We start from the raw sequence: 26,057 nt of genomic DNA, 5'->3' as shown, positions 1-26,057 counted from the left end.
TGCTGTGGAACCTGATGGGCTTTTACCTGCTCAGAGAGACCTTTGCCTTGATCCTTTTCAGTCTCAATGCTACCTCAGGTGTGGACAGATATGGAGGAGACAAGTGCTGGCTGTAAAGAACAAATACTATTCCTGCCTTGACACAGGCATATGGTAAATGTACTGCTTGTGAGCTGTGAGGCCTTCCAATTTCTAGAGCAAGAATTTGCAGGGAAAGTTGTGGCCAATTAAAACAATCCCTGTGAACTGCCAGCTTCAAGATTTCATTACCTATTCCCTCAGCTGCACACTATGTAGTCCAGGACACCCTATTATGGCAGCATAAGAAAGCTTCCAAGAGGGACTGTGTTTATCCCTGTTGATATTATCAATGTAGAGGTCTGGTCTGCTACAGCTTCTAAATATTTGTCTTGTTAACCTCTCTGTTTGCAACTTCCAACATCCTTGCTTGTTGATGGAAATGATTATATGTTGTACTTTACGAGTACAAATCACTCTAGGTTCAATTCCAAATCTGTCTGTCCTTTGGTATGAAAAACCAAGTGGTTTGTCTGGACACCCTCACACAGGATGAGGGGGCTCTGATGCTCTCATATAGCAGTGTGTTATTCAGTGTAGTGGTGATGAGCATCTGTGTCTAACCTGGGACTGAATTACAAGTGATTCTGGACTGTTACTTCTACTGACTGTAAAGATGAGATTAAAACCATAATACTGGGGCTGAAAGGAGTGGGGAGTAGAGACCCTGCTTCTCTTCATAACCTCTTTTTTTGGGGGTCCAGCATTGTAAAGTTAGGCTTGTGATCCCTCAAGTCAAATGTGCAGTGTTCTAGCCACTATGGGGGCTCCACATGGGATTTGTGTATCCAAATACTTTTACAATTACCCCAGGAAATAGAGTGACTGCATGTTGGAAGCTAACTGTACAAAAACATGAGGTGCAGAACTAAAGAAAGATGAAGCTTGGCCTTATGATGACACAGCACAAAGAACACCGATACCATTGCATAAGATACAAAATGGGACTACTCTGCTGTGTTCTCTGCCTAAAATCATGTTGGATTTTAGCCCATGATAATACAGTGAAAGGAAGGACTAGACAGATCTTTTCTGGGCAGGTTTTTTTAAGAGATGGAAGTTTTGTCAAGCACTGGCCAGTAATTTTGTTTTATCAGCAAGAATATGTGACTATGTAATTAAAAAAAAAAGTCCTATAAATCTTTATGTTTATCTGCTATGGAAAATAATGTTGTATTTGAAAAAGCCTGAAATCTCTTCAGTGATTTATTTTTTTGGTAGTAGATAGGTATGCCATACCTTCTTAACTTTAAGGCGTGGTGCAGGAATTTGAATTTATGCTTGTTTTTTAATAGATGTCAAGCACAGCTTTTCAGACTTGCCAACTTTTTGCTGCAGGTGGATTTACTGCTAAGTCATGAAAATAGCAGTGCTTAATGACTCGAAAATATGATTAGAAGGCTCACTTTCCCCGGAGATGTGTTTATACTCTCTAGTATGCCTTCTCATTGTTTAATATAATTCTCTGCTGTGATTAATGTAGGAGGTAAAGCGCCGGTGAAAATTCATGGCAATTACTATCTTAAATTTGCAGAGTGGGATACTTGTGCAATTGCAAACAGAAACGCGTTTTCAAATCTCAGAATAACGCTACAATGATATACGGCAATTTATCTCACGTCGTTACTGGGATCCGGGGCGGGGGGAAGCAGCAATATAAACGACAACTTTGTTTTTCTTCTTTAGGAAAGGTGCGGTACCCGAATTTGACAATAGGTGGAGCTGTCTGCGAGAGAAGTAACCAGCTTTTTGCTGCTAATTCTTCATGCTGCTTTTAGAGGACAGCTTCAGGACTTGCCCTGATGGTAATATTCATCTGGTTTAGGGGACAGTCTGTCAGGGGGCTGCTTTTACATCAGACGTTCCTGAACTCTGAACGTTGAACCTGCTCCTAACTCCTGTCTTTTTGACAAAAGAAGACTTGTCTCAGATTTCTTGTTTTACTACTTTGTTATACGGTGAAACAGTAGATCAGACTCTGCAGGTTTTAGCTTCCTGTGATCGCCAAAAGAGGCCTGAAGTCAGACTGATTCACAGTGACACAAAGGCCAACAGTATCCTGGCTTGTGTCAGGAAAGTGATTGTGTCCCTGTACTCAGCACTGGTGAGGCTGCACCTCTAATACGGTATTCAGTATGTGAAGGACATAGAAGTACTGGAGTTATGTCCATAGCTGGTGAAAGGTCTGGAGCACAAGTTTTATGAGGAGCACCTCAGGCAATTGTGGTTGTTTAGCTTGCAGAAAAGGAGGGTGAGGGGAGACTTTATTGCTCTCTATAACTACCTGAAAGGTCATTGTAGTGAGGTGGAGGTTAGTCTCTTCTTCTAAGTAACAAGCAATAGGACAAGGGAAAGTAGCCTCAAGTTGTGTCAGGGGAGGTTAAAATTGGACATTAGGAAAAATTTCTTCACCAAAAGGATTGTCAGGCACTGAAACAGGGTGCCCAGGGCAGCTGTGGAGTCACCATTCCTGGAGGTATTTAAAAGACATATAGATGTGGTGCTGAGGAACACTGTTTATTGGTGACTTGGAAGTGCTGGGTTAACAGTTGGACTTGATGATCTTAATGGTCTCTTCCAAGCAAAATGATTCTATTATTCTTAAGGGCAGATTGAAGCTGGTTGTACCTTAATATCACTTGCCTATCTTCAATCTAATCCCACATTAAAATCAGGCAGAGTCAAGCTGCTGACTATAGCTGTGAAACTGCCTAAGCTAACACAGCTTCATGCTAGGGCACGTGCAACTGAAAGATTCATAGAGCCTGTGCTGATATAAAGAAGCCAAAAAGGAACATCCTGATGAAGCAGGTAAGCTTTTAAAATCTTGTTCCACTATCTAATGCTGACCATAGATCAAGTATACTATCATCTTTTAAAAAACGCCATAGCTACTGATCTCCCAGTACACTAGTAAATGTATAGGAAGCTAAAACACTCATTGGAACTTCACAGGCTGCAAGTAAATGTGTGACTGTCCTCCAAACACAGCACAGGCAAAGCTCCTATGAATTTGCTCACAAAGAGGTAGACCTACCGGGAGAAGCTTTAGATCTACCAGGATATTATCAACATAATGAAACTCTGAGTTCTCCAGCTCCACCATCTCTTTTTTGATCTCCAGGATCCGGCCCATAACTCCATCTAGCACTTGCTGAATCACTGCCCGTTTCTGCTGGTGCACGAGTTGGTCGTGGGCCATCTCCAAGCTGCGGAAGATCTGCATGTATTTGATGTAGGAAGTGGTTAACATCTTAAATACTTTCTCGTGGTCATTCTCTGGCTGGAGGAACTCTTCTCTTTCTTTCTGGAGCTGGATGTCGAGGTCTTTCTGGGCATCTTCCCACATCTTATTGTAAGTGCTAATTAAAAAGAAGAGACTGTGTTAACTTGACATGAAAGCATGAGTTAGCACACAATGAGGCCAGGGCTCTATATGTGTGGATTCCTCAAAAAAAGCCTGGAAATGTGATCCTCTGTATCTATAAAGACATTTTAACTACAAGGTACTAAAAAAACAAACAAACAAACAAAAAACAACAAAACACATTAGCAAAAATTCCTTTCCTTGGGTGTTTTAAAAATAGGAATCTTAAAGGTAATTTACTTAACTTAAAAGTTAAACTTTTCAACTTAGTTCTTAACATTTGCTTAAACTCTGGACAGGGTTGTGGGTTTTGTTCAGTTATGCTAAATGACCTAATAGAAAAGGTATCTCCCCACAACACCCTGATGATGGGGGAAGGTCTATTTTAGGTCTGTGTTTGGGATAAGGACTAAATTGATGTTTGAAAAGCATGTGTTGCTTTTCTGCCTTTCTGAAATGGTTGCTTGGAGCTAATTGTAGGGTAAGGGCCGTAACAGTGCCCGCACTGAAGCATAGCTGTGGGTGCTATTTCAAACATGAAGTGAGGAATTTATTTCTATGGTAGTAACTGTTGCACTCCGAGGGATCGCTGAACATCTAGTCCGGCAACTAGGGGATTATGTGACATGGAATATGTCACCTAAGGACAGCCTCATTTTCAGATGTGATAATGCTGTTTCTTTGGTATTTTTGGAAGGGATAGGCGGAGCTCTGATGAGAGCATGGAGTAGCTCTCAGTGGCTTTTCATGGGAAAAGCAGATCAGTGCAGAGTATCAGGGGAAATCATAGAGGAGCAAGATATGGACTCTGGGCAATGAGGCTTTTATTCAGAGAAGAGCACACATGGCAGGCTTGTCACTGGAAGGTGCTAATATTTATGGTGGTGAAAGCCTCTTTTAGGGTCCCATTCTACTCTGCACCTCTTTTCCAGGTGGAGACTAAATCTCAGGAGTGACAGGTATCAGAAAGTCTTTTGTCTTTACAAATGCTTCTCAACTAGCAGAGCTAAGAAATTTCTTCTGCACCGAGATTCACATACGCTGAGAGAAAAAGTTGATTCATGTTGTCAGATTTGCAAGAGGAGGGGAGAACTGGGCTGTGGTGACAGGGAAAACTGACTTTTGTTTCTTAGACCTAGAAAGAAAGGTCATTTGCTTAAATGGTGCAATCCAGACACATCCACGTGCTTAACCAAGCTATTGCTTGCTTTTTCTAGAGCCTCTTAAAGAAGGATGAATACAGTAAAAGGCCCTGCCTCAGTTTGATGAGCTTCCAGATCAGCTCTTTCTGGTCTGAGCAGCATTGAGGGAGTGGTTGTGTATTAATTCTGACAAGAAAGCTGGGCTGTTAACATTGCTTGTGCTTGATAATAAATGCCTAAGTTGGACCTTTGTCAGTGGATTTTATCATTCCCAATCTCAGAGTACAGAATGACCTGAGGCTTGTGCTGAAAGAGAGACTAGTAGGGTGAACAGGACAAATGCCAGCCCACAAGTGTACAAAGCACAGGGTGTGTGCTGCATATCCAGGATGCTGACAGGGCTGTTGGGACTCCCTGAAGCAGTCAGCAAAAAGACCAACAATCTGAACCCTTCTATTGAATTTGCACTTTTAAAAGTGCGTATTTTACTTTCCAGCTGACCTGGGTTTCTGCAGGATGCAGCTGGTCTTGCTTTTCCTAATGTCTCCGTAGCCCACCCAGGATTTTCCCCTTCCTTTATTCCTACTTCATTTACATCCCATTGCACCACTGAGTCTCTCAATTGCAGCAATTAACCCAGGTGCAGGAGATAAACAAAATAAAACCACCAGAGTTGAGAAGGCTGGCACAAACGAGACCAGCTTTAGCTTTGACCTAACAGCTCTGTTCAGTAAGAGTTTTCTATGCTTTCTCTGAAGTCAGAATGTGGAAGAACATGTACTGATGTGAGGTTCACGAGGCACTCCAGCACAGAAGGAAACAACGTGGTATTGTACTTGCTTAGCTGTGCCTACTCACAGCCCATTTAATAGTGGGGAGGCTATAAATCTTTGAGGAAGCCCTGTAGGTTGTCCCCACAGTCGTGCTGCTGATTTAGGAACGGTGGGTATCCTTGGGCCAGAGTGTTTCGAATGCAGGTTCTTGCAGGGAGACAACAGATTATACCACGACGAGAACGGACGCCATGACTGTCCACTCCAATTTGCAATAATCTCCCTTTCTGCCTCCTCTGACTGAGGAATGTCAAGTGGTTCCTCCTGCTGAGCCAGCTAATATCCATTCTTTTTATATTTTGAATGACTTTTGAAGAAAGGAGGGGGACGGCGTGCTCTACCCCTTCAGAGGATATTAACATAATGCAATATAGATGGAACATAATTGCTTCCATAAAGCATTAGTTTATCAGATAAGCATTAAGATGATTGTAAGCACGTTGGTGTGGGTCAGATGTTAAGACTATGGATATTATGGTATGTTTGGAGGCTTTGTAGCAGTGATGCTCTGTGTAAATGACAGGAAAAAAAGGGACGGGTCCACTGGAAAATTAAGTATAAAAGGAAAAGACTGATGTGGAATGGCTGAATTTTCAGCTGTGATAAGCTTATAACTCCTGTGTATCTGTGGTGATCAGTGTGACTGACACCTTGGGGCGACCTAACCCTAGAGCTGAAATTTGTTTAGGCATGTGATGGGGAACAGCAGATACTTGATAACTGGACAGTGCAAGCAGAAACACAATTTGAGTGTTTCTTTGGTTCACCCTGATTGAAAATTAGAGGACATATGAACAGCCATTTGTTTCCCTTCCCCAAAACAGGCTTAACATAATTATTTCAGGTTTTACTAGTGTCCAAAGGGGAACCCTTCTGAACTAGTTTGAAGAATCATGTGTGCTTGGTGTTTATAGGCCTTTCTGGGGGACTTGGCAGAGCAGCTGTATTTCTGATGAGTTTTGGAGACAAACATGTTCAAAAGTAGTCAGGAGTAATGCATGTCTTCAAGGTTACATGTTAAAAGCAAAGGACAGGACTGACTCTCCTTGCCTGCCCTTATTTGATTTTTTTTTTTTGCCTGTTTTCTGCGTTTCCCTTTGCACTGAGTTATAAGCTCCTCCAAAATTGCTTCCACACACTGAAGGGTGAGTGCAGCACAGCCTTGAGTGCACTAGCATTTTATTTACTGTTACTAGTTCATTGATAGGCTTGTTGCTGTTCTGTAACAGGTAGGTTGTGAGCTGTAACCATGCCTGAGGATGATATTGCATCAGAATTAGATTGATTAGAGCATCTAACTAGCCTACTAGTGCACGTAACCAGAAGCACTGAGCATAATATTCTCACTTGTGGCATAAGATTATTAGATCCTGGAAAAGAAAGAAATGTGTCTCTCAGTCAGTACATGTGTAAAGCAGTGTAACTAACTAATGCTACAAATTGTCATAGCAACTACAAAATAGGAGTGTTATGGGGAAAATAAGCAATGTTGTAATGGGATGAGATAAAAACACGTGAAGTGGCTTAACTCCATAGCCCCCAGAGTGCATTCTGGCAGCTTGCAGCTTAGAGGGAAGGTCAAGGCTTTACCTCCTCAACTGATGTCTCTTTTTTTTCTCTCTTCATTCCCACAAAGTAGAAATGGAGGCTGGAACAAGGGCTTAAGTTATTTTGCCATAGCATGACTTCCAGTTTGAATCCCACTATTATTGCTTGAGATAAAGCCTTCTCTGCTTATTTTGAGTGGAGCTTAGAAATATGTTTTTTTCTGCTCGAATTATAAAGAGATGTTAAAAATCCTGCCAAATTATGCAGAGCCTCATTTTAATATTCCAGGGCTCTCTAACTCTGCATGTTTGCTTGACCTATCTCTTCTTACACTAAGAAAAAGGTGTCGGTTTTGAGTACAACTGAGGCTAGCTCACTTACTTGTGCATGAACTGGTTTTTGAGACTTTTTTTGGAAGGATTTGTGCTGAGCATGCAAACTGTCCCTCAGACCACTCTTGAGCCAGTAGCAGAATCTGGCATCAGTAGGCTTACCTTTGTGTGTGTGTGTTTTCTTTCCTTCCCCTGAAGCGTCTCAGTGTTCTTTCTTAGCTGTCAAAGGGGACACTACTTCTGTTATTCCAGGGCATGACATGCTTTGCACTCCAAGCTGTTTCTGTCTCTGGATTGTCTGTGGGCTGAACCCAGGCTTCTTTGATGCCTGGTTTTCCTGGGCTGTCCTCTGAGGACAGAAATACCTCACACTTTCACATGCCAACCACATAAATGCAGGGCAGTATTGCATGGGACACACGGGTTTTTCTGATGGGTGGGCACACGTAAGGGCATGGAAGGGAAAACATTTGACTTGGACTTGGCCCAGCTCTCTTCACCTAATATGGAAATTCCTGTTTGATTGAATGAGCACTAAATCATATGTGTTTAAAACAATTTCTGAAGCATCTACACTGCCACTACAAACTACCTACACTTTCCTATTCCTCAGAAGATAAGATTGGGCTGTGTTGGGCCACGTAACAGGAAATGGAGAAAGCACCAGCAGGGCTTCTGAAAGGAAGGATATGTGGAGCTGGGCTGCAGCAGGGATCTGTGTGCTGGAGCAGGGCTCCTGCAGGCTCAAGGAGCTCAGCATGTATTCCCCACCGTGCAGATCAAGGCAACAGTCATGGAGGAGACAAGAGGAGACTGAGACATGGGTCTTGCAACAAGGAAGTGCATACAGGGGCCAGACCTTGGGGTCTCCTCTAGATACTCGGGGCTTGACAGGTCAGCCATTGTGCTAAGCCCTGGGCAAACACGGGGGAGGGAAACCCTGCCCTGCAGCCTCTGTAAAATAAAGAAACAAGAGACAAAGGTTGGGAGGGGAAAGTGAGGCCCTGAGAGGAAAAGGGGCTTGCACAAATGCTTTTCTTTTTTCTTCTTTTCTTTCTGAAAAATACCAGACTTAAATTTGACTGCTGGTTTGTTCAGGTCAGCAGAGATACCTGTTCCCCCACTACAACCTGATCACGTATTGCATGATGAGTGTAGGGCTAAATACAATATAGAAGTAGCCCTCTCTTCATTTCTCCCCCCACCCCCCTTTTGTCATATTATAGACAAAACTGTCTTAAGGGTGGAGAGGTGCAAACAGAAACAGAGATCAGGGTGGCCTTGTGTCACAAACAAATGGACTGAAAGGTTCTCTGAATCGAGTCTGGCTTTAAAAGCCTTTAGCCTGCAGTCTAGAGCAGTGCAGACTCATAGTTCTTAGCTCGATCAGGCCCACTTTACTCCTAAAATGAGATCAGGCTTACAATCATGCCAAATTTCTTCACTGGTGTGAATGTAATGCTGCCAGATGACTTTTTAGGCATGCTTCCTCTGGCCATGATGTTTTGGAGAGTTTGAAGCATTTGGGGAAAATAAAGGATAAATTTCAGTAGGCTTTGGTTGTGACAGGGCAAGAAAACACACAGCCTGCTGGCATTGTTAATGGAAATAACTTTATGCTTCTGTCATCTCCAATTTCAGTCTTTGGTACTATGATGTAAAGTGAATAGGGGATAAAAGTTTTTTGTAGTATAAATGTAATGGGAAAACTGCAGGGAAGGTTTCACTCAGCAGCAGTGGCAACACTGCACCTCAGCCAGTCTCAGGCACCTGCTCTAGCCACACTCACAATGCTAACTGGAAACGTGGCTGTTTTCTCACAGGACGATATTGCAGTGATTGCTCAGGCATTTGAACAGGTTGCCCAGGGAAGTGGTGGGGTCACCATCCCTGGAGGTGTTCAAAAAACATGTAGAAGTGGCACTGTGGGACATGGTTTAGTGGTCATAGAGGTATTAGGCTGATGGTTGGACTCAACCTTAGAGATCTTTTCCAACAGAAACAAATCTCTGGTTCTATGACTAAGGTGGAGGAGACATTATTCTAGGCTGTGCTTTCCTGTAGCATGATCCAGGGGCCATCCTTCTGTCAGGCTACAGCTCTTGACAGACAGAGGCTCTCCCTCCCTTTGAGATAAGGAGAACAGCAGCCATCTCTTGCAAGCAGTATTCCTTCTGGCCAGGGAAATATGAAAGGATGGCCAAGGAGAGCTTTGGTAACTTATATCCAATTACTGTGTAGTATTGTTCCATCAGATACTGTATCTGATACATCAGCGAGCTCCTTGTGGAGAGATGCATAGCCAGAAATAGGCCAGAGCTGAAAAGATCCTACCTACTCAAGCTCCAGGAAGCATTTGCTTACACCACATTTTACTGGGTGTGGTAATGAACTTTATTTCTGCATTAACCATCTTATGTGCATCCTTATTTTTCTCCCCCCTTCCCTTAGAAAAGGAAAACAGCAGTTTCCCATCCAGCTGCCTATAGTTGCTTGCATGAAGCACAAATTCTGTGTCTTGGGTGCTGCCCTGCCGCTGGTAGGATCAGGAGGCCTTAAGCTCAAAGTTAACAATCAGTTTCTTGAAAACTGTAACCTTTTCTTTCACTGATTTTTAGCACAAGTGCTGCTGGGATATTTCCACCAACAATGGTTTTTCCCAAAGGAGACAATGTATGAGTAATGCACAAGATCTTTCCCTACCTGCTCATTAAGGATGAAGGGAGGCACAGGAGGGAGTTGCAGCTTTGAGTCTTAGTTGTGATCATTTTGATTCTGTCTCTGCTTTCCTGCTTTAACATGAGCAGAATGACACACTAATGCTCACCAGAGGTGGAAAGAGGGGCAAAGATGAATCCATGAATGCCTGGGAGATGTATAAGAGAGAACATGCTAGGAATGCCCAGGAGGAAGCTAATAATTGTGGCGTTTGGATGGAATTTGAAGAACATGGCCTGGGGCCACAAGCTGAATAAGGGGATAAAATGAAATATTCAGCAACAGCCCAACGCTGAATGAGGCTGGGGCCCCATGGGAAGAAAATAGGATGTGATCACAACAGAAGAAACTGCATCATGTTGCAGCCATGTGAAGTAAGGGGGAGAAGAGGGGATTAAAAGTTGCACTGACATTTTCTTACGTTTTGGTTTTGCAACCTTGATCTTCTTTAATTGAGCTTTGGGGAATGTAATATACAGAGCTCTCTTTAGGTTGCCTCTGTCAGAAACAGACGGGGAGATGCTGAAGATCTTGTCTTAAATCAAATATTTTATCACTGAATTACTTTAAGGTCTATTTGTGACATGAGATTAAATTTTAAAGCTTTTTGATTGTTTAAAGCTCCTTGGTGGCAGTGGCAAATGTCTTGTAGCTGATTACAGCCTGGTACAAATGGTAGCAGTGCCAAGACTCGGCTTTGAATGTGTTCTGGACTAGGAGCGTTAGGGCAAGTTAAGAAATCACTGGTCAGGATCTTACAGGTCAAGTAAATGTTTAACATATTCATAAGAGAAGAGGAAACACAGAAGGAAAATATAAATGCAAAAACATCTATGTAAATGTCTTGTTTAATGTCTGGAACAGAATGTACCTCTGCATGCAAATGCTGAGGTTTGAGCACTTTAGGAAGTGTGACACCTCCAGTACTTCTTAATCAACCCTTCAGCCAGTGTAATGGGTATGTTCTGTTTGGAGCACAACTGTCCTTAGAAAACGTCAAGCACACCTGGACATGCTGGTTTTTGTTTTACCTGCCTGCTGGAGCTTACTGACCCTAACAGAATATAGTTCAGCACTTTCTGAGTGTCTGTCTCTGTCCTGATACAAAGCTTACTAAAGCAGGGGAATAACTCGCTTCCATTAGTTAAAGACTGCATTTCTCCTAAAACCACAGGGCCCTGAGGATGGTGACCATGCCTCATAAACTGACTGGAAATACTGAGATCCCAGCCACACCAAGTGTGTGCAGTGTGACTCTGTGCTGCAAAAGTTGCCTGTTTGACTGCTGTGACTTGCGGTGCACACAAGACAACTGCTCTGTGCACACACTTAGTACGTCCAGCACGTCCAAATGGCTGCATGAGATGCAAGTGATTCCTCTTTGTGGAGCAGCTGTTCTTCCACGTCTAAAAAGCAGCTGTTTACCTCAAGCTCAGAAAAAGCTATGGGCTGTGTAGCACACAGTACACCAGATGTGACTGTACAAGTACTGAAAAATCAGTATTACAGCCTCAGCTGGGACTTACTGATGTGCTAACCTCCTTGAAGGATGGAGTCTGTCTTCCATGTGACATAGCAAGACATGCAGCCAGCCCCCCACTCCTAGCCAAATAAGGTGGTGTCCCATAAAATATTTTTGCCCAAAGTAGCCAAGCTGTTCATCATAAACCCCAAGCATTATTATCTCATTGCAGACTGCCTTCAAGTAAGGAAGTCTCTTATAAGATGTGTTGGTCATATGGCTTTAAAAATGTTTTTATTTTGACATTATTTGTGGTACACAGCCAGGATAAACCTCACTACTACAACCATGTAATGGTAACCTTGGTAACTTACTTGAAAACCAGCTCGGTTGTACCTTGCAAAACACAACAACCTAGGACAAAAGGAAAGCCCACTCTGATTTCATAACTACTGGCACTGATTGCAGCTCAGCTCTGTGCTGGGGAAGAACGCGCAGGGCTGCCAACAGTAAACATGAAGATCAAATTTGTATGGATTTGCCAGCACTGTCAGTCCCAACCGCTGAAAAATCATGATGTGAAACCTTTAAAGCCATCTATATTTAGGTAAGAATTTAGTACTTTTTATTTTCCTGATGGTTTGGGAGCATTTTTAATTCACCTTCCCCACCCCCCCACCCCTGGGGTTAAAAAATGGTTTATATTTTAAAGGAATGCTGAGATTCTCAGGTGATAACCTGAACCCAGTTCCTGGGGCAACAAAGAAAAGCACAAACTGTCCAGAAAACCTGGTACACTGACTGAGGTGTAGAGTACAGTAAACAAAACTATCCAGCCCATTGCTTAACTCAAGCTCTAGAGATGCAGTGGCTGATGAACTGGTGTACATTCAGACTTGTGTTTGCAAAGGACTTGATTAGCCAAGCTATAAATGCTTAGCTGTGCACAGACATAGTGTGATTATAGTTAAGTGAGCCAAGAAATGTCAATGTCAGACTATAGTCCCTTACCAACACCACTACCTTGTTTGAAACAAAAGTTTATAGATTTTTTTTTAACATATGACAAAATATGTATCACATTTATATGGATTTGTTGGCAATGCCATAGGAAATGTTACAGTCTCCTGTCTCTATATTCAACTATTGCCAACTATATTCAATTCTTTCAGTGTTACTCAATCTTAAATAAGAGCATTCAGACACTCAGTAGGAATGACAGCTTCTGAGATAACTGTCTTGGGAAAGGTCAAACTACTTCTGTGGAGTTTGTTGTTTTGGTGTGGTTTGCTTTTGTCTGGGTGTTGGCACCCCTCCCTTTTTATCTTTTTCCTTTGAGACAATGCAATTTAGGTAATTATCCATTACTTTTTTAACTTTCCTTAACTGAGTCACTATGCCAGTGTAAGGCATAGAATCATAGAATGCTTTGGGTTGGAAAGTCATCTAGTCCAACTTCCCTGCAGTGAGCAGGGACATTTTCAACTAGATCAGATTGCTCCAACCTGACCATGAATGATTCCAGGGATGTTTACCACCTCTGTGGGTAATCTATGCTAGTGTTTCACTGCCCTCAGTGGAAAACATGCCTTCCTTCTACCTAGTCCAAATTTCCCCTCTTGTAGTTTAACACCATCACCCCTTATCCTGTAACAAGAGGCCTTGATAAAAACACTGTCCCCATCTTTCTTATAGGCTGCTTTTAAGTACTGAAAGGCTGCTGGAAGATCTTTCTGGAGTCTTCTCTTCTCCAGGCTGAGCAACCCAAACTCTCTCAGCCTATTCTTACAGCAGAGGTGTTCCAGTCCTCTGATTTTTCTGGTCCCCTCTGACTCCATCAGATCCATATATCAGATCCCAGGAAACCAGAACAAGAGGACACAATCTCAACCTGTGTCAGGGGAAGTTTAGGCTTGAGGTGAGAAGAAGGCTTTTCACAGAAAGAGTTGTTGGCCATTGGAATACACTGCCCGAAGAGGTGGTGGAGTCACCGTCCTTGGAGGTGTTCAAGAGGAGACTGGATGTGGCACTTGAAGCCATGTTTTAGTTAGTCATGAGGTGTTGGGTGACAGGTTGGACTTGATGATCTTTGAGGTCTTTTCCAACCTTATTGATTCTATGATTCTACAAGCCAGGCAGTCCCTGCACTGGATTTGCCAGGGACCTAATCAAGCCTTCCTCAAACTTGGGGCTCTTGGAGGATGCACTGCATGTGTGCCCTTGAACTGGGCCCCCAGCCTGTCTCTGCACTGCTTTTGGTGGTGATTTTCTTTATTCCTCAGCTCACTCTTCCCTCCTGAGTCAAGAAGCAAGGAATAGGAAGCTGCCTGTCTGGAAAGCTGTTGAGTTGGTGCTGGCATCTGGCCGCGACTGCAAATACATTGAGGCTGGAGCAATGAAAATCCAGTGTGGTGACAAGAAGCTGCTCTAGTTGTGAGGCTGGAAAGATAGTTGAGAAGTTTACCTGGCAAAGAGCTGGAGTTCAGAAAGGTGACACCATGCAAAAGAATTAGGAGGCTTTTGAGGTTGATATTACTGATGCCAGAGGAGGAGAAGCCCACGTGTAAGAAGTCAGTAGTGGCTGTGCTTCCAACCTGCTGGGGTAGCAGTTCAAATACCATCAGGTTTGACAGGGTCAAAGCTTGAATGTGCAGAAGAGTAGCAGCAGGCAGCAAATACTGCTTGAGGTTGGTGGTTTTTGTTTGTTTGGTGGTTGGTTTTGTTGTTTCCCCCCCCCAATGCACTATTATTTATTGAACAAACCACGTCTAGCTCAGAAATGTGAACAAGAGCTGCCCAAAACTGGGCTGTGTCCCAGATTTCAGACTGCTGGACCTAGAGGCAGCAAACAGCAAAACACTGAGGGATAAAGTCAATAAAGATGTTCGGTTAGGTTCCCAACATTGTAGTGCAGCAATAACAATACTTTCTTAATACAGGGGCTTGGTATCTTAGTAATATTTCTGGAAGAACGAGTACAGCTCCTTGCAGGCCCTTTGATCCAATGCCAATGACCCATGTCTGGTTATTGCAAATAAGCTTTTAAAGCTTTGTACTGGGCTGAAAGCATGAGGAGTTCATTACAGAAAGAAATACTATGTGCAAACTTCGGTCTGTAAGAGATGAAAGAAAGTACTTTTTTTTGCAAGCAGAAAATAGCCTAATGTCTGAGTAGGAATAGTATTAACATTGGCCTAGACGCTACACAAGTGACTTCAGTGCTGTGGGGCTGAATCTCACCCTGCACCGATGCACCCCCCTGGCTGTCCGACCCGTGTCCCTGCCCACGGAGAGGCCGCAGCCCTGGCTCAGTGAAAAGGGGCCTAGCACCCGTTGTACCGGCTCGTAACGGCGGTGTTCTCCTCTGTAGGCATATGGAGGGACTAGTGTGGTTTTCCCCCCCCCTAAACTGGGATTTCGCCCGGGCACGTGCGTCCCCTCGTCCCACTTGGCCCCTGCGCCCCGTACTACTCACGCCTGAGACATGATGAGGCGCCGCGGGGATGCTTTTCCTCCGCGGAGCTGCTTTTCCTCCGCGGGGCTGCCCCCCGGGCACCGAGCCCGACACGGCTCCCTGGGCCGCCGCGCAGCACCGCCGGCCCGGCCAGCCCTGCCCTCTCTTGCCCCAGCTGGCGGCGGTTTGTCCGCGGCCAAGCAAACGGCTGCCCTGCGTCGGCTCCGCCGTTACCGCGGAGACAGGCTGCGGCAGGGGGAGGCTGCGGGTGCGGAGGCGATCGTGTCTTCTCCGCCCCGAGCAGCCTCAGGACCTATTCTAGGAAGAAAGTGAGTTAATTTAATGTATTTATCTCCTTTCTTTTTGTTTCACTTTCTTTTGCTTTTCTTCCCAAGGGGGTGTCCTAGTTGCATTTGCTTTTTTCCTCAACTTTTTTTCTTGCCCCAGGTACCTACTGAGGTAAGTTTCTGGTGTTTTTCCATTCCCTTCCGACCTGAAAATCAGTTTGTTATTACTTTTCTTTCCTTACAACATCTGGAAATCTGCCTTCTGCATTGTAGTTCTTCAATTGCATCCCAAAACTGAGCACTACTTTACATCAAGAGCAGCTGGGAAGCAGCCACCAAGCTGGGGACGTCTGTCTCCATCCCATCTATTGGCGCTTCATCACTCCTAGCAGGATTTGCCGTTTTGTTTTGTGTTGTTTTTGTTTTGAATTAGCAATGGGGCAAATAGGAACATAGAGTGATAGAACTGTTTTGGTTGGAAAACAAAACAATAACTTTACCAAGTCTGGTGCTGAAACATGTTACTTAGTATGACATCCCTGTGCCTCTTAAACACCTCCAGGGATGGTGATTGAACCATCTCCCTGGGAAGCCTGTTCCAGTGTCTGAGAACCCTATCAGTGATAACGTTTCCTTTAATATCCAACCTAAACCTCCACTGGTGCAACTTGAGGCCATTTCTTTTTCTGTCACTTGTTACTGGGGAGAAGAGACCAACCCTTACCTCACTACAACTTCCTTTCAAGTAGTTGTAGAGTAGGTCTTGTCTTGGTCTCCTTTTCCTCCAGCATGTCTGCATGCAGCCTGTAAAATCAAACTCTCAACATCTGAGCCCTGTTTTGGTAGGAGCCTGGCATGGTACAGCAGGTTTGCCTCCATGTAAATGATGTCTATCTGGTAGTGAAGCTAGAGATTTTAAAAAGAATTGTTTTAATTTATTATCTGTGTGCAAAGCGAGAAACGTGTGTTACAGAACATTACAAGATTCTTTAATTTCCCTCCCCCCTTTTAAAGCTAGCAAGAACGAATTACAGCACATCACTTTTCTCTTCTTTTTCTTTCCTTCTTTTTTTTTCATGTTTTAAAGTTTGGGATAATGAGTATTTTGCCAGGGATCACTTTTTTGGGGGGCCATAAATCTGTGGGTGTCTGCGTTCCTTTGCCTTTGTTGTTGTTGTTGTTGTTGTTATTTTTAATTTACTTCCCCTCCCTCTTTGACGTCTCTCTTCATATAATTAGGAGAGGCTTTTAGCTATCAAGTTTCCAAAATAAAGTTCCTAGCCCCCATGGTTTTGAAAAAAAAAAAAAAAATAAAAGCTTGAAAACATAAACCTTGAAGGACCAAGACCATAATAAAATATATCTAAGGCATATTATGTCTTGAGCCATGTGATGGCTATGCTCATTGCATGCTTACTTTTGGTGTATTAAAGCAGTGAGTTTGAGCTATGTGAGGAAGTGAGCTTGAATGCCTGTTGCTTTTTGGGTGTGTCAGAAAATGGTGTAAAATCAGCTTGTGTTAATTTGAAAGTAGTACTTCATGCTGGCACAATTTACATCAGAAATTTGTCTGTTTCCTTTCACTATCTGATTGTCATTCATCTGCAGGTCAGGGGGTTCTCAAAAGCAGTAACTTGTCTTTTTTTCTTACAAATACCTTAACTAAGTCTTTGCAGCCCAGATGGGAACCTTTCATTTTTATTTCCAGTAATGCAGGCATTTGTACATCACTTTTTTGGCCAAACTATTGTTTTTCAGTGAAGAGTTTTACCCGCAGAGTCTCAGGAGTGCTGTCTCCATCAGTGCATGTGGTTTTAAGGACCAGTTTGACCATAACCCCTAAGCGATACCACCTTTTTCTACAGACCTCAAGATACTGTTCCCAAATCTCCAAGAGAAAGGGACTAATGCCTGCAGTTCAATAAATAAATTCAGGAACTGGAGTCAGAATAGTTTAATAGTTTAAAGTGACTGTAGTTCTATTATTCTGCAGTATATCACTCAAATAGCTTCTAAAATTAATAGCTAAGCAACCTAGTTCATGTGTTTGAGACAAAAGCCAGTAGGAAGCTTTCTGAAGAAATTGAAATGAGAGCAACAAGGCTGCTTGATATGATTTGGATGTTAATTATTAATCTGAGTTTATTGCCCTCTTTTAGCACCTCGGTGCCACAGTGAAAAGGATGTTCTTCGTTGTGCTTGAAACTGTATTAAAGATGAAGTAACGCCCATTGCTCACATTCCCCCTACCCTTCCCTCCACCCCCAAAAGCTGAAAGGAAGCAGGCATTTAAAAAATGGGAAATTAAGCTACAAAAAAAGAGTGGTGTGTGCGAGAGTGTGAGCACGGAGCCTGTGCAGGAGCTGAGGGGCTTTTTATTTTCATCAGTTTGGAGGGAACTTGAAAAAACAAAAAAGAATCATGTTGCTGGGAAAAGTCATGCAGTAAAATTAATTATGATACAAACAGAGTAGTTGGTGTTTTTTTTTCCATGGGAAAGGATCCTGCTTTTGTAGCTGAAATGGGAGTAGAGTATGACTGAGAACAAGTAATTGGTTTAGCCTAAAAAAATAGACATTTATAAACAGAGAAGCTGGGGAGTGTGAGATGTTCTGGTTTGCTGTAGGTTTCCAGTTGAATCCTTGAGCATTCAAGTAGTTTAAAATGGAAGGACATAGGTCTGCTTGAGCTGTTTGGACAGTGCTGTCCTCAAAGATTTTCCTGCGATATATTTTCAGCTGTAGCTGTGTCTCCACTTAAGGTTCAGCACAGCTGCTCTCCATCTCTATCTCCAGCTTTATTTGACTGTTCTTCCCTATATCTCCCTTCTTGTCTCTTCTCCTGGAGGACCACAGCCTGAATTGCAGCTGAGGTCCATTAGAGACCATTGATGGTCAGTCAACATCATGAAGTATCTTAGTCTTTCAAGTCCAGGGTCATGTGTCTCTGATAATCCCTACAGGCACCAAACCATCTGAGGTCTTTAAGAACCACCAGAGACTTAAAGGGATTTGTAGCTATTATTCCACACGTTGTATGTTTTCTGTATAGTACTGATAGCCACTTCCTCATTCAGATCACATTGCATTAAAAAATAAAACTCTGTTATTTAATCTATCCAGCAGGAATAGGCAATAGGTTTTATACAGCGTGTTCTTTTTGGCATCCCTAATTCCTTAGGCTCTTGGAAAAACGAGCTTATAAGTTCTGCTGCCTTGGAAACTAGGTGCCATCATTTTTCAGAAAAGTCTTTTATTACAAGCTTAAGAGGCGACTAGTGAGCTTACAAAAGAGGATAATGTATAAAACTGAAGGACCTTGTTCCTCTAAACGCAGGTCCATGGCAAAGAGCTTAGTGCACCTGTCTGTTATTGAGTCAAGGCTTAAGTAGAGAAAGGAACATAATAGGAAAAAATGTTCTGCCTTTGCAACTCATATTTCAAAGCATTCACAAAGGTCTGGATTGTCCCTTAAGGCACAGGACAGAAGGTGGAGTAGGGTTTTTTGTGTGTATTGCTGGCCCAAAGAGCATGCAAAGGGAGAGGCTGTGGTTCAAGGTTTTCTCCATCACATGAGATGGATGAGCTGAGGCATTGGGCCGCTTCTTAGGAGTCAAGGATCCTGTTGCTTTTCTGGATGTGGGGATGGGTCTGCTGCATCTCCCTGGTGTGTGCTATGTGGCATCTAGCTGACAGGAGTTGAAGAGGCCAGTTTGTACTCTGCTTGTGACTTGGATGAAGCTGGGGTTGTGGAGAAGTGAAAGGAGGGTGTGTTTTTCTGCATGTCTTACACTGAAAAACTACCTTGCTCTGGAGCCCTACCCTCATCCTGGAGGGCTCAACAAAGGATCTCTCCTGCAAGCCACAGTGTCTGTGACAGAACTTAGAGCAGGACAGCTATCCACAAATGGGGACCTGGTTACAACTGAGTTGCACAGCAGTCCTGCAAGTCCAGGAAAGTGAGAAGCAGGACCTCTGGTAGGCAAGCTTGGGGAGATGTTGCTCAGGGCTTCCTTGCAGATGGTATTTGAATTTTCTTTAGTCTTGTATTAAAGTGTGTTAAGGAGCTCTGGGTGGCTCTTTGCTGCAAACCTGGAGACTTAGCCTCGTGGCTTCAGTGCTAGCTTCTCCCTCATGCTGACACTCAGGAGGGATGACTCTGCCAGCTGGGCTGTGCTGACTGGTTCGTTTAGCTTTGTGATCAGTTGCTGAGCTATTTTGCCAGCTAACATTAACTACTGGACCTACAGGAGGTTTTCTGCTTGCTTCGAGGGTAAGTGAAGGGGATTTGTCAGCAGTCAGGTCTATTACACTTTGATATAGCACCAGCATGTTCGTCAGGCTTGAGCGTGGTACGTGGAGGAGGAGGATTGGAGAAGAATTAGAAGGTATAAAGTTCAAATCTAATTTGAAGAATTTTTCCTCTGTCACTTCAATGTGGGAAATGTTCCTGTGGTTTCAGGTATAAAATGTCATACTTCATAAGGAGTGTGTGTTTTAAATCTCAGCCAGATATTAAATGCCATGCCACACTCCACTTCTCTCTTTGTTAAAAAGTAAAGCCCCAAATCATCTCTCCTGAAATAATATTGTTCCATCAAATTAAAGCTTTCAAAAGAAGCTGGTTCAAATAGCATCAGCTCTCTATCACTGGGAAACACCGGGGAACGTATCGATTTCAATCCATATTGATGATGGTTCGTCGACATTCAGCTATTTAATTATCTAGGATGCTGTTCTTAAAGGTGCCTACCAGCACAAGTTTTGCAGTTGATACAGATTGACAATTAACATGCACCAGATGGGTTTTTTGGTGAGGAAGAAATAGAAAAGGGGAATGGGCTCAGGCTTCTGGCAATTAGCCAGGCAATTTGTTAGTAGAGGCTTTAGAAAACTGGTTGGCTTGAACATTTGGCTTCAGCTAGAAATTTTTTAGTAAATTAACACAAACACTTTGTCAAGCTTTAGTCATTAGGAGGGGGAAAGGTCACTTCTATATTATTCTGCAAAACAAATATTGGAAATAAGTAGCATTTCTTTTGGCTGTGTAACGCGAAGATGTATTCAATATTGCGTGTGAAATGGCACTTCTGGACAGACCCATTGCAGCATGTCAAAAAGATACAGATCCTTTAACTGTTTACTCACTTTATAGGTTCACCAGTCAGCAATTAAAAATCTATTATAGGTTTCTCTCTTACTATTTTGATGGAAAAATGGCAAAGAGTTTCACTGTGAGTACTGGCTGTGCACAGCAGTCACAGAAAATCACAGAACCATGGAATGTTAGGGGTTGGAAGGGACCTCAAAAGACCATCTAGTCCAACCCCATTGCCAGAGCCGGATCACCTATACCAGCTCACGCAGAAATGCATCCAGGCAGGTCCAGCTTGGGAGCTGATGTTTCTGAGGATATCTGGAGTACAGAAGACCATGAATAAGGGACAGGGGAGGCACATCAACCCTTCATGGGTCAAGTGGATTGGGAAGATCCCCTTCCAGACCCACTGACTGATTGAAGGGAAGCATTTAGGCTCCAGGGCTTAGAATCATAGAATTGTAGAATTATTAGGGTTAGAAGGGACCTCAAGGATCATCTAGTTCTAACACCCCTGCCATGGGCAGGCACACCTCACACTAGATCAGGTTGTCCAGAGCCACATCCAGCCTGGCCTCAAAAACCTCCAGGGATGGGGCTTCCACCACCTCCCTGGGCAACCTGTTCCAGTGTCTCAACACCCTCATGGTGAAGAACTTCTTCCTAACATCCAATCTTAATCTGCCCATTTCTATTTTTGTGCCATTCCCCCTAGTCCTATCCCTCCCTGGCACCCTAAAAAGTCCCTCCCCAGCTTTCTTGTAGGCCCCCTTCAGATACTGGAAGGCCACAATTAGGTCTCTTTGGAGCTTTCTCTTCTCCAGAATAGCCCCAACTCCTTCAGTCTGTCCTCATAGGAGAGGTGCTCCAGCCCTCTGATCATCCTTGTGGCTCTTCTCTGGACACGTTCCAGCACCTCCAGATCCTTCCTGTAATAGAGGCTCCAGGGTGGAGTATTGACCTGCTGGCTATGCTTCTCTTGATGCAGCCCAGGATGTGATTGGCTTTCTGGGCTGCAAGTGCACACTAGTGGCTCATGTTGAGCTTCTCACCCACCAGCACCCCCAGGTCCTTTTCTTCAGGGCTGCTCTCAAGCTAGTAGCTGCCCAGCCTATATTGGTGCTTGGAATTGCCCAAACCCAGATGCAGGACCTTGCACTTGGTCTTGTGGAACCTCATGAGGTTGTCGGGGGCCCACCTCTCCAGCCTGTTGAGGTCCTTCTGGATGACCTCCCTTCCCTCCAGCGTGTCTGCTGCACCACACAGCTTGGTGCCGTCAGCAAACTTGCCGAGGGTGCACTCAATGTCTTAAAAGTCAGCAACTGAGTGTCCTGAGTCTAAAGGTGAGGGAGATGTTAGCCATCTGCTTTAGCAGTTCATCGTCAAGCAGTGGAGGAATTCATCTGCTATTCGTGCACGTAGGCTGTTGTTTCATTGTGTTTGTTCTGTTTCCCCTCCCACTCCCTAGTGAAGCACCTGTTGAGTTAATCCTTTTTGATTCAGCTCCAAAACAAGGAAGTCAAACTCTTTTAGAGGCAAAGCAGTTCAATTCTTATTTCTCCAGGTTTCTGTGCAGAGGCTTTATCTGGCGTGGGTTGAAGGCTTCCAGAGGTAAAAGTATTAAAGCAGGGAAGAGAGGATACAAGGGGAGGGACTACTTAATTTGGCTGGGCATAAGGGTGACTTGAGCCATGAAATGTTGTTCCAAGGCGTTCCTGAGGATGTTGAGAAATGTTCTAGAAGTTCCATTCTGGTGCATCTTCAATGAAAACTATTTTGATTTAAATAATTAAAAAAAAAAATCCCCTTACAAAACTGGATGCATCCTACTTCATGCACTGAAAAGTTAAAAAGCAAGCAGAACAAAATGTCAGCAGAAAGCAACCCCAAAATGCAATGATTTTGTGGGAAGCCACAAGGTGAGGTTTGGTGGCAGCCTTTAGTTCAGTAGATGGGCTCCATGCATTGTGTATTCACTTTTCTGACCCCAAAGGCTGGGCAGCCTGTGCTGCTTAAGGAGTGAAAGAGGTTGCTCTAGGGAGAATCTTGTGAGAGGACTCTCTATGTCTTCTCCAAGCTCTGGAAGAGCCTTTCTTGCTCTGCAGGCCATCAGGATCCAACCTTAAGTGCTTGTGACTAAGAAGGATGAGCAATTTCCATTATCCCTCCCCCATAATTGCCCATCTCTTTGCCTTCAGACTCTAGGGACATTATATCCAGTTTGTGGGGACTCAGTTTCCATCTGGACCATCCCAGAATGAATTAAGTTCAACTAATGTAGTTGCATGAATGAAGCAAACCCAACAACTTATGCCCAGTGAATTAATTAGAGCAAGAACTCAAGGGTTAATGATGTCCTATCTAGAGCTGAAGGAACAATACAAACCCAGTGCCTGGCTGTCTGTCCCTGCCACGTTGCACGTGCGTCACTTCTGCATGGAAATGAGTGTGAAACTTCTTTGTTTTGTTTTGTTTCTTTTTCCCCCCTCCAACCCCTGCTTCAGCTTCTTGTGCTATAAATAAACAGCACAGTGTGAGAGAAAAATGAATAACAAGGGGCTGTAGTTTTTTAGGTGCCTGTGGCAGGATGTTTTCTTGATTATCCTGTTTCTTGTAAACACGGCGATGGCTTTTGTAGCCCAGATGTAGAGGCAGCCCGAGTTCATTGTTCAAGCACCTGTTGTCCTTTCAAATGGACCCAACACAGCCCATTGATAAAATCCAGACTCAGAAACATGCAGCACCAGGCTGAGCTCCTGTAGTCGGCTCAGAAAAAAATAATCCTTGAGGACCTAACATCCGCCCTGGGGTTTTGTTGTTGTTGTTGGTGGTTTTTTTGGGTTTGGTTTGTGTGTGTGTGTCTCTATTATATTTGATTGGGAGGGGAAGGGAAGATTTCCACCCCCCCCTCTGCTCTTGTTCTCACAATAGCAACAAAAACAATGCTCCCTGCCTCAGAGGTGGTAAACTGTGAGAAATAACAACAATAGTTCACTGTGCAAGGATGCAGCCAAATTTATGAATGAAACTGGTGGCTACAATTTAGTTTCCAGCCCTGTCTCTGATTTTGGTGTAGTGTTTTGAAATGACAAGGCCAGAGAAGTAACAGCTGGTAACTACTGCAGGCTTGTAGTTGGGAGCACAGGGAGAGATTTTGTTGGAGTTGGAGAAGAGTAGTACAGGGGTTTTCTGCTTCCTGCATCAAGATCAAAGCATGAAACAGGTACATTTGCTCGCTTAAACAGAGGCTTTGCTGCATCTTCTTTATCTGACACTAGTGTATGGTGGTGTAACACTTTTGGTACTGCAGTTACAGCTCTTCCCAGGTTGGCCACATTGGGTAAATAAAGTCAGAGAGACTCTCTGGGCCAGGACTGCTTTACAAGCTGCACCCTTTGGAAGAAAGGGCTGTAAGTTAGACTAAAGCATCAAGTACCCTTGTTTCTGTACCTACAGATCAGTTATGCACCTTCTATGCATCTGAGTGTTTCTTTGATTGGAACTTGAAGGCAAAACCAAAACCAAAATGGGATGATACCTTTCAGGAGAGGAGATCCTTCCAGGCTCTGGAGTTCAGATATCAGAGAGCTGAAGTGGTTGGTAAGGGCAAGGTGTGGTTTAGCAGCCTCTTCTTGGACAGGAGACTTGTTTTCCATGGTGGTGTTCAGAGCAGGAGATTTTGCTTTTGGTGAAGTCTCTTGCATACTTCCCCACTTCCTCATACATCTCCCACCTGTGCTTTTGGCTACCCAAGCAGAGAAGACGTACAGCAATTTATTTACTGCTGCTTTGAGCGCGGGATTGGACCAGATGGCCTCCAAAGGTCCCTTCCAACCTAAATTACTGTATATCTATCTTGCTGAGTCAGATGCCATCTATGAGCCTTTTACAAAGGCACTTAATGGGTCAAAGACTTTCTCCACCCACCTCTGAAAATGTGATCTGGGACTGTAAAGGAAGCTGTTCAGTCCCAAAGTAATCATTTGTCTGAGACAGGTGAAATCAGGTGGCCAGACCTGTGTTGTGCTGTGGCTTCATCCTACTTGAACAGATGCTGCCAGCCCCAGATGTTAAGCTGAGGACAGTGTTTGAAGGACTCCTTGCTTGGATCATCCCACGTGTCCTCCTGCACACCCTGGGCTGTTAGTGGTGTCCTAAGATAGAGAGGACACTGCTCTGTCCCCTACCTGTGGGACAAAGCATGGAGAGACCCATAAGCTGTTAGGGGTGACACCCGCTCTCCTGCTTTCGCTCCTTGTCCTGCAGCTTGTAAGTGGGGTCCCAGGCATGGAAGCACCCGAGGGTAAAATTTCATGCAGACATTTTTCATCTGCCTTTAATTAAGCCATAGGCTGAAAAATGTGGCGGGGCGTGCTGGCGCTTTGTCATCCACGAGTGAGAGGAGCAGAAGCTGTCCCTGCACTGTGGAGCAAGCAGCGCATAGTGTGCGTGTTGGTGCTTGCCTGTGGGAGGCTGCCACCCCACAGGCACCATGAGCTGGAGAGCTGGCATGACCCAGCCTTTGCTGGAGCACAGGATGCACGGGCACCCTCCTGGCCTGGAGGTGGGACATAATAGCCTCTTAACAGCCAGCACCCAGGAGGAATTTGGCTCTTATTTCATTCCAATTATATTTGCAGGCTGAACTCTTCTGCTTGTTTCAGGCTGTGGCTCTGCAATGCGAAGTCCTGTGTGTGCAGCCTTTTCTTTTTACCCAGCTTTTAGCTAAACTTTCTTTGTAATGGTTGTGTTTAAGAGCAAGATAGCAAGGAGCTGAAATAGTCTCAATGTCCTCTGCTATCTTATGCATGCACTTTCTCAGAAAAATGCGTTTGCTGGTATCACCTGATATGGCATGATGTCAGACCTTTGCTGCAGTTACTGAAAGAGCTGCACTAACCACATGAAATGCTTACATGAATTTTTCTAGCTTGCACAGGGTGGTGTCCTTGATGACCTTTCACAGTAATTACAGCAGTTAGGAGATGTTTGCCCCAGGCAAACCTCTCTCTAGGTCTTCAGTGTTGCGCAGTTAGTTGTTTTGGATTTCCTCTGCCGCCTTATTGTGCAAAATAGCATTGTGACCGCTCACGTCTGTCTTTTCCCCTAAAAGCTATCAATTGCTGTTGGGAGGCAGTGAAAGCTGCTAGGTATTTTCACAAACCAAGCAAATGCAGTGTTGTGAAAGCTTTTGGATTTCCTATTTATGTCTTACTTTTAAACCCTGCTTTCCAGAAACACTTTTTGCCCAAGAAAACAGAGACTAGTATTTCTTTTAAAATGAGTGCAGGATGAAGGACGAACATCTGTGAGTGGCAAGTTTCTTTTCAGGCGATTCTGAGCAAAACCAAAGCCTTTTTGAAGTGGTTTGCTGCCGCCGTAGTTTGCCTTGCTTCCTGCTCATGCTTTCGGCAGTTCATTTCTTGGGCACACCTCCCAGCATGCTGTATGTGGTTACAGGCTGTGGGGGAAGTTGGAAGGCCAACAAAAGGCAAGGGGGCTTTAAAACCTTATTTGATTCTTTTTCTACTTAGAATACTGCTAACAAGACATTTCTTTTTATTCCTTCCTACCATCAAGGTACAATATCTCCCCCAGGATCAGTACTGATGGAGACTGGGAGGCATATGAAAGAAATAGCAATAGAATATTTAATGCTGGATGGGTCTTCAGCTAGGGTCCAGACTGTGTACAGTGTTAAAAAAGTTTTATTTAGTCTGCAGCTGATAGCTGGTGGTT

At 43.9% G+C, this 26,057-nt stretch overlaps 1 protein-coding gene across 1 annotated transcript in view; it reads right to left on the bottom strand.

Annotated features, from left to right (window-relative positions):
• Positions 1-8,203, bottom strand: part of IQCA1 (IQ motif containing with AAA domain 1) — a 108,413-nt gene extending 100,210 nt beyond the window's left edge. Inside the window, exons 1-2 of the mRNA XM_054172964.1 lie at positions 8,160-8,203; positions 3,116-3,440 (exon numbers count right to left, since the gene is read on the bottom strand). Of these exons, the coding sequence (XP_054028939.1) occupies positions 3,116-3,440; positions 8,160-8,203 (369 nt within the window). The remainder of the gene's footprint in view (positions 1-3,115; positions 3,441-8,159) is intronic.
• Positions 8,204-26,057: the final 17,854 nt, after the last annotated feature.

This window comes from Dryobates pubescens, chromosome 2, assembly GCF_014839835.1.
Source record: "Dryobates pubescens isolate bDryPub1 chromosome 2, bDryPub1.pri, whole genome shotgun sequence".
NCBI lineage: Eukaryota > Metazoa > Chordata > Aves > Piciformes > Picidae > Dryobates > Dryobates pubescens.
Note: the sequence above shows the minus strand (reverse complement) of the source record. Positions and strands in the feature narration are given on the sequence as shown.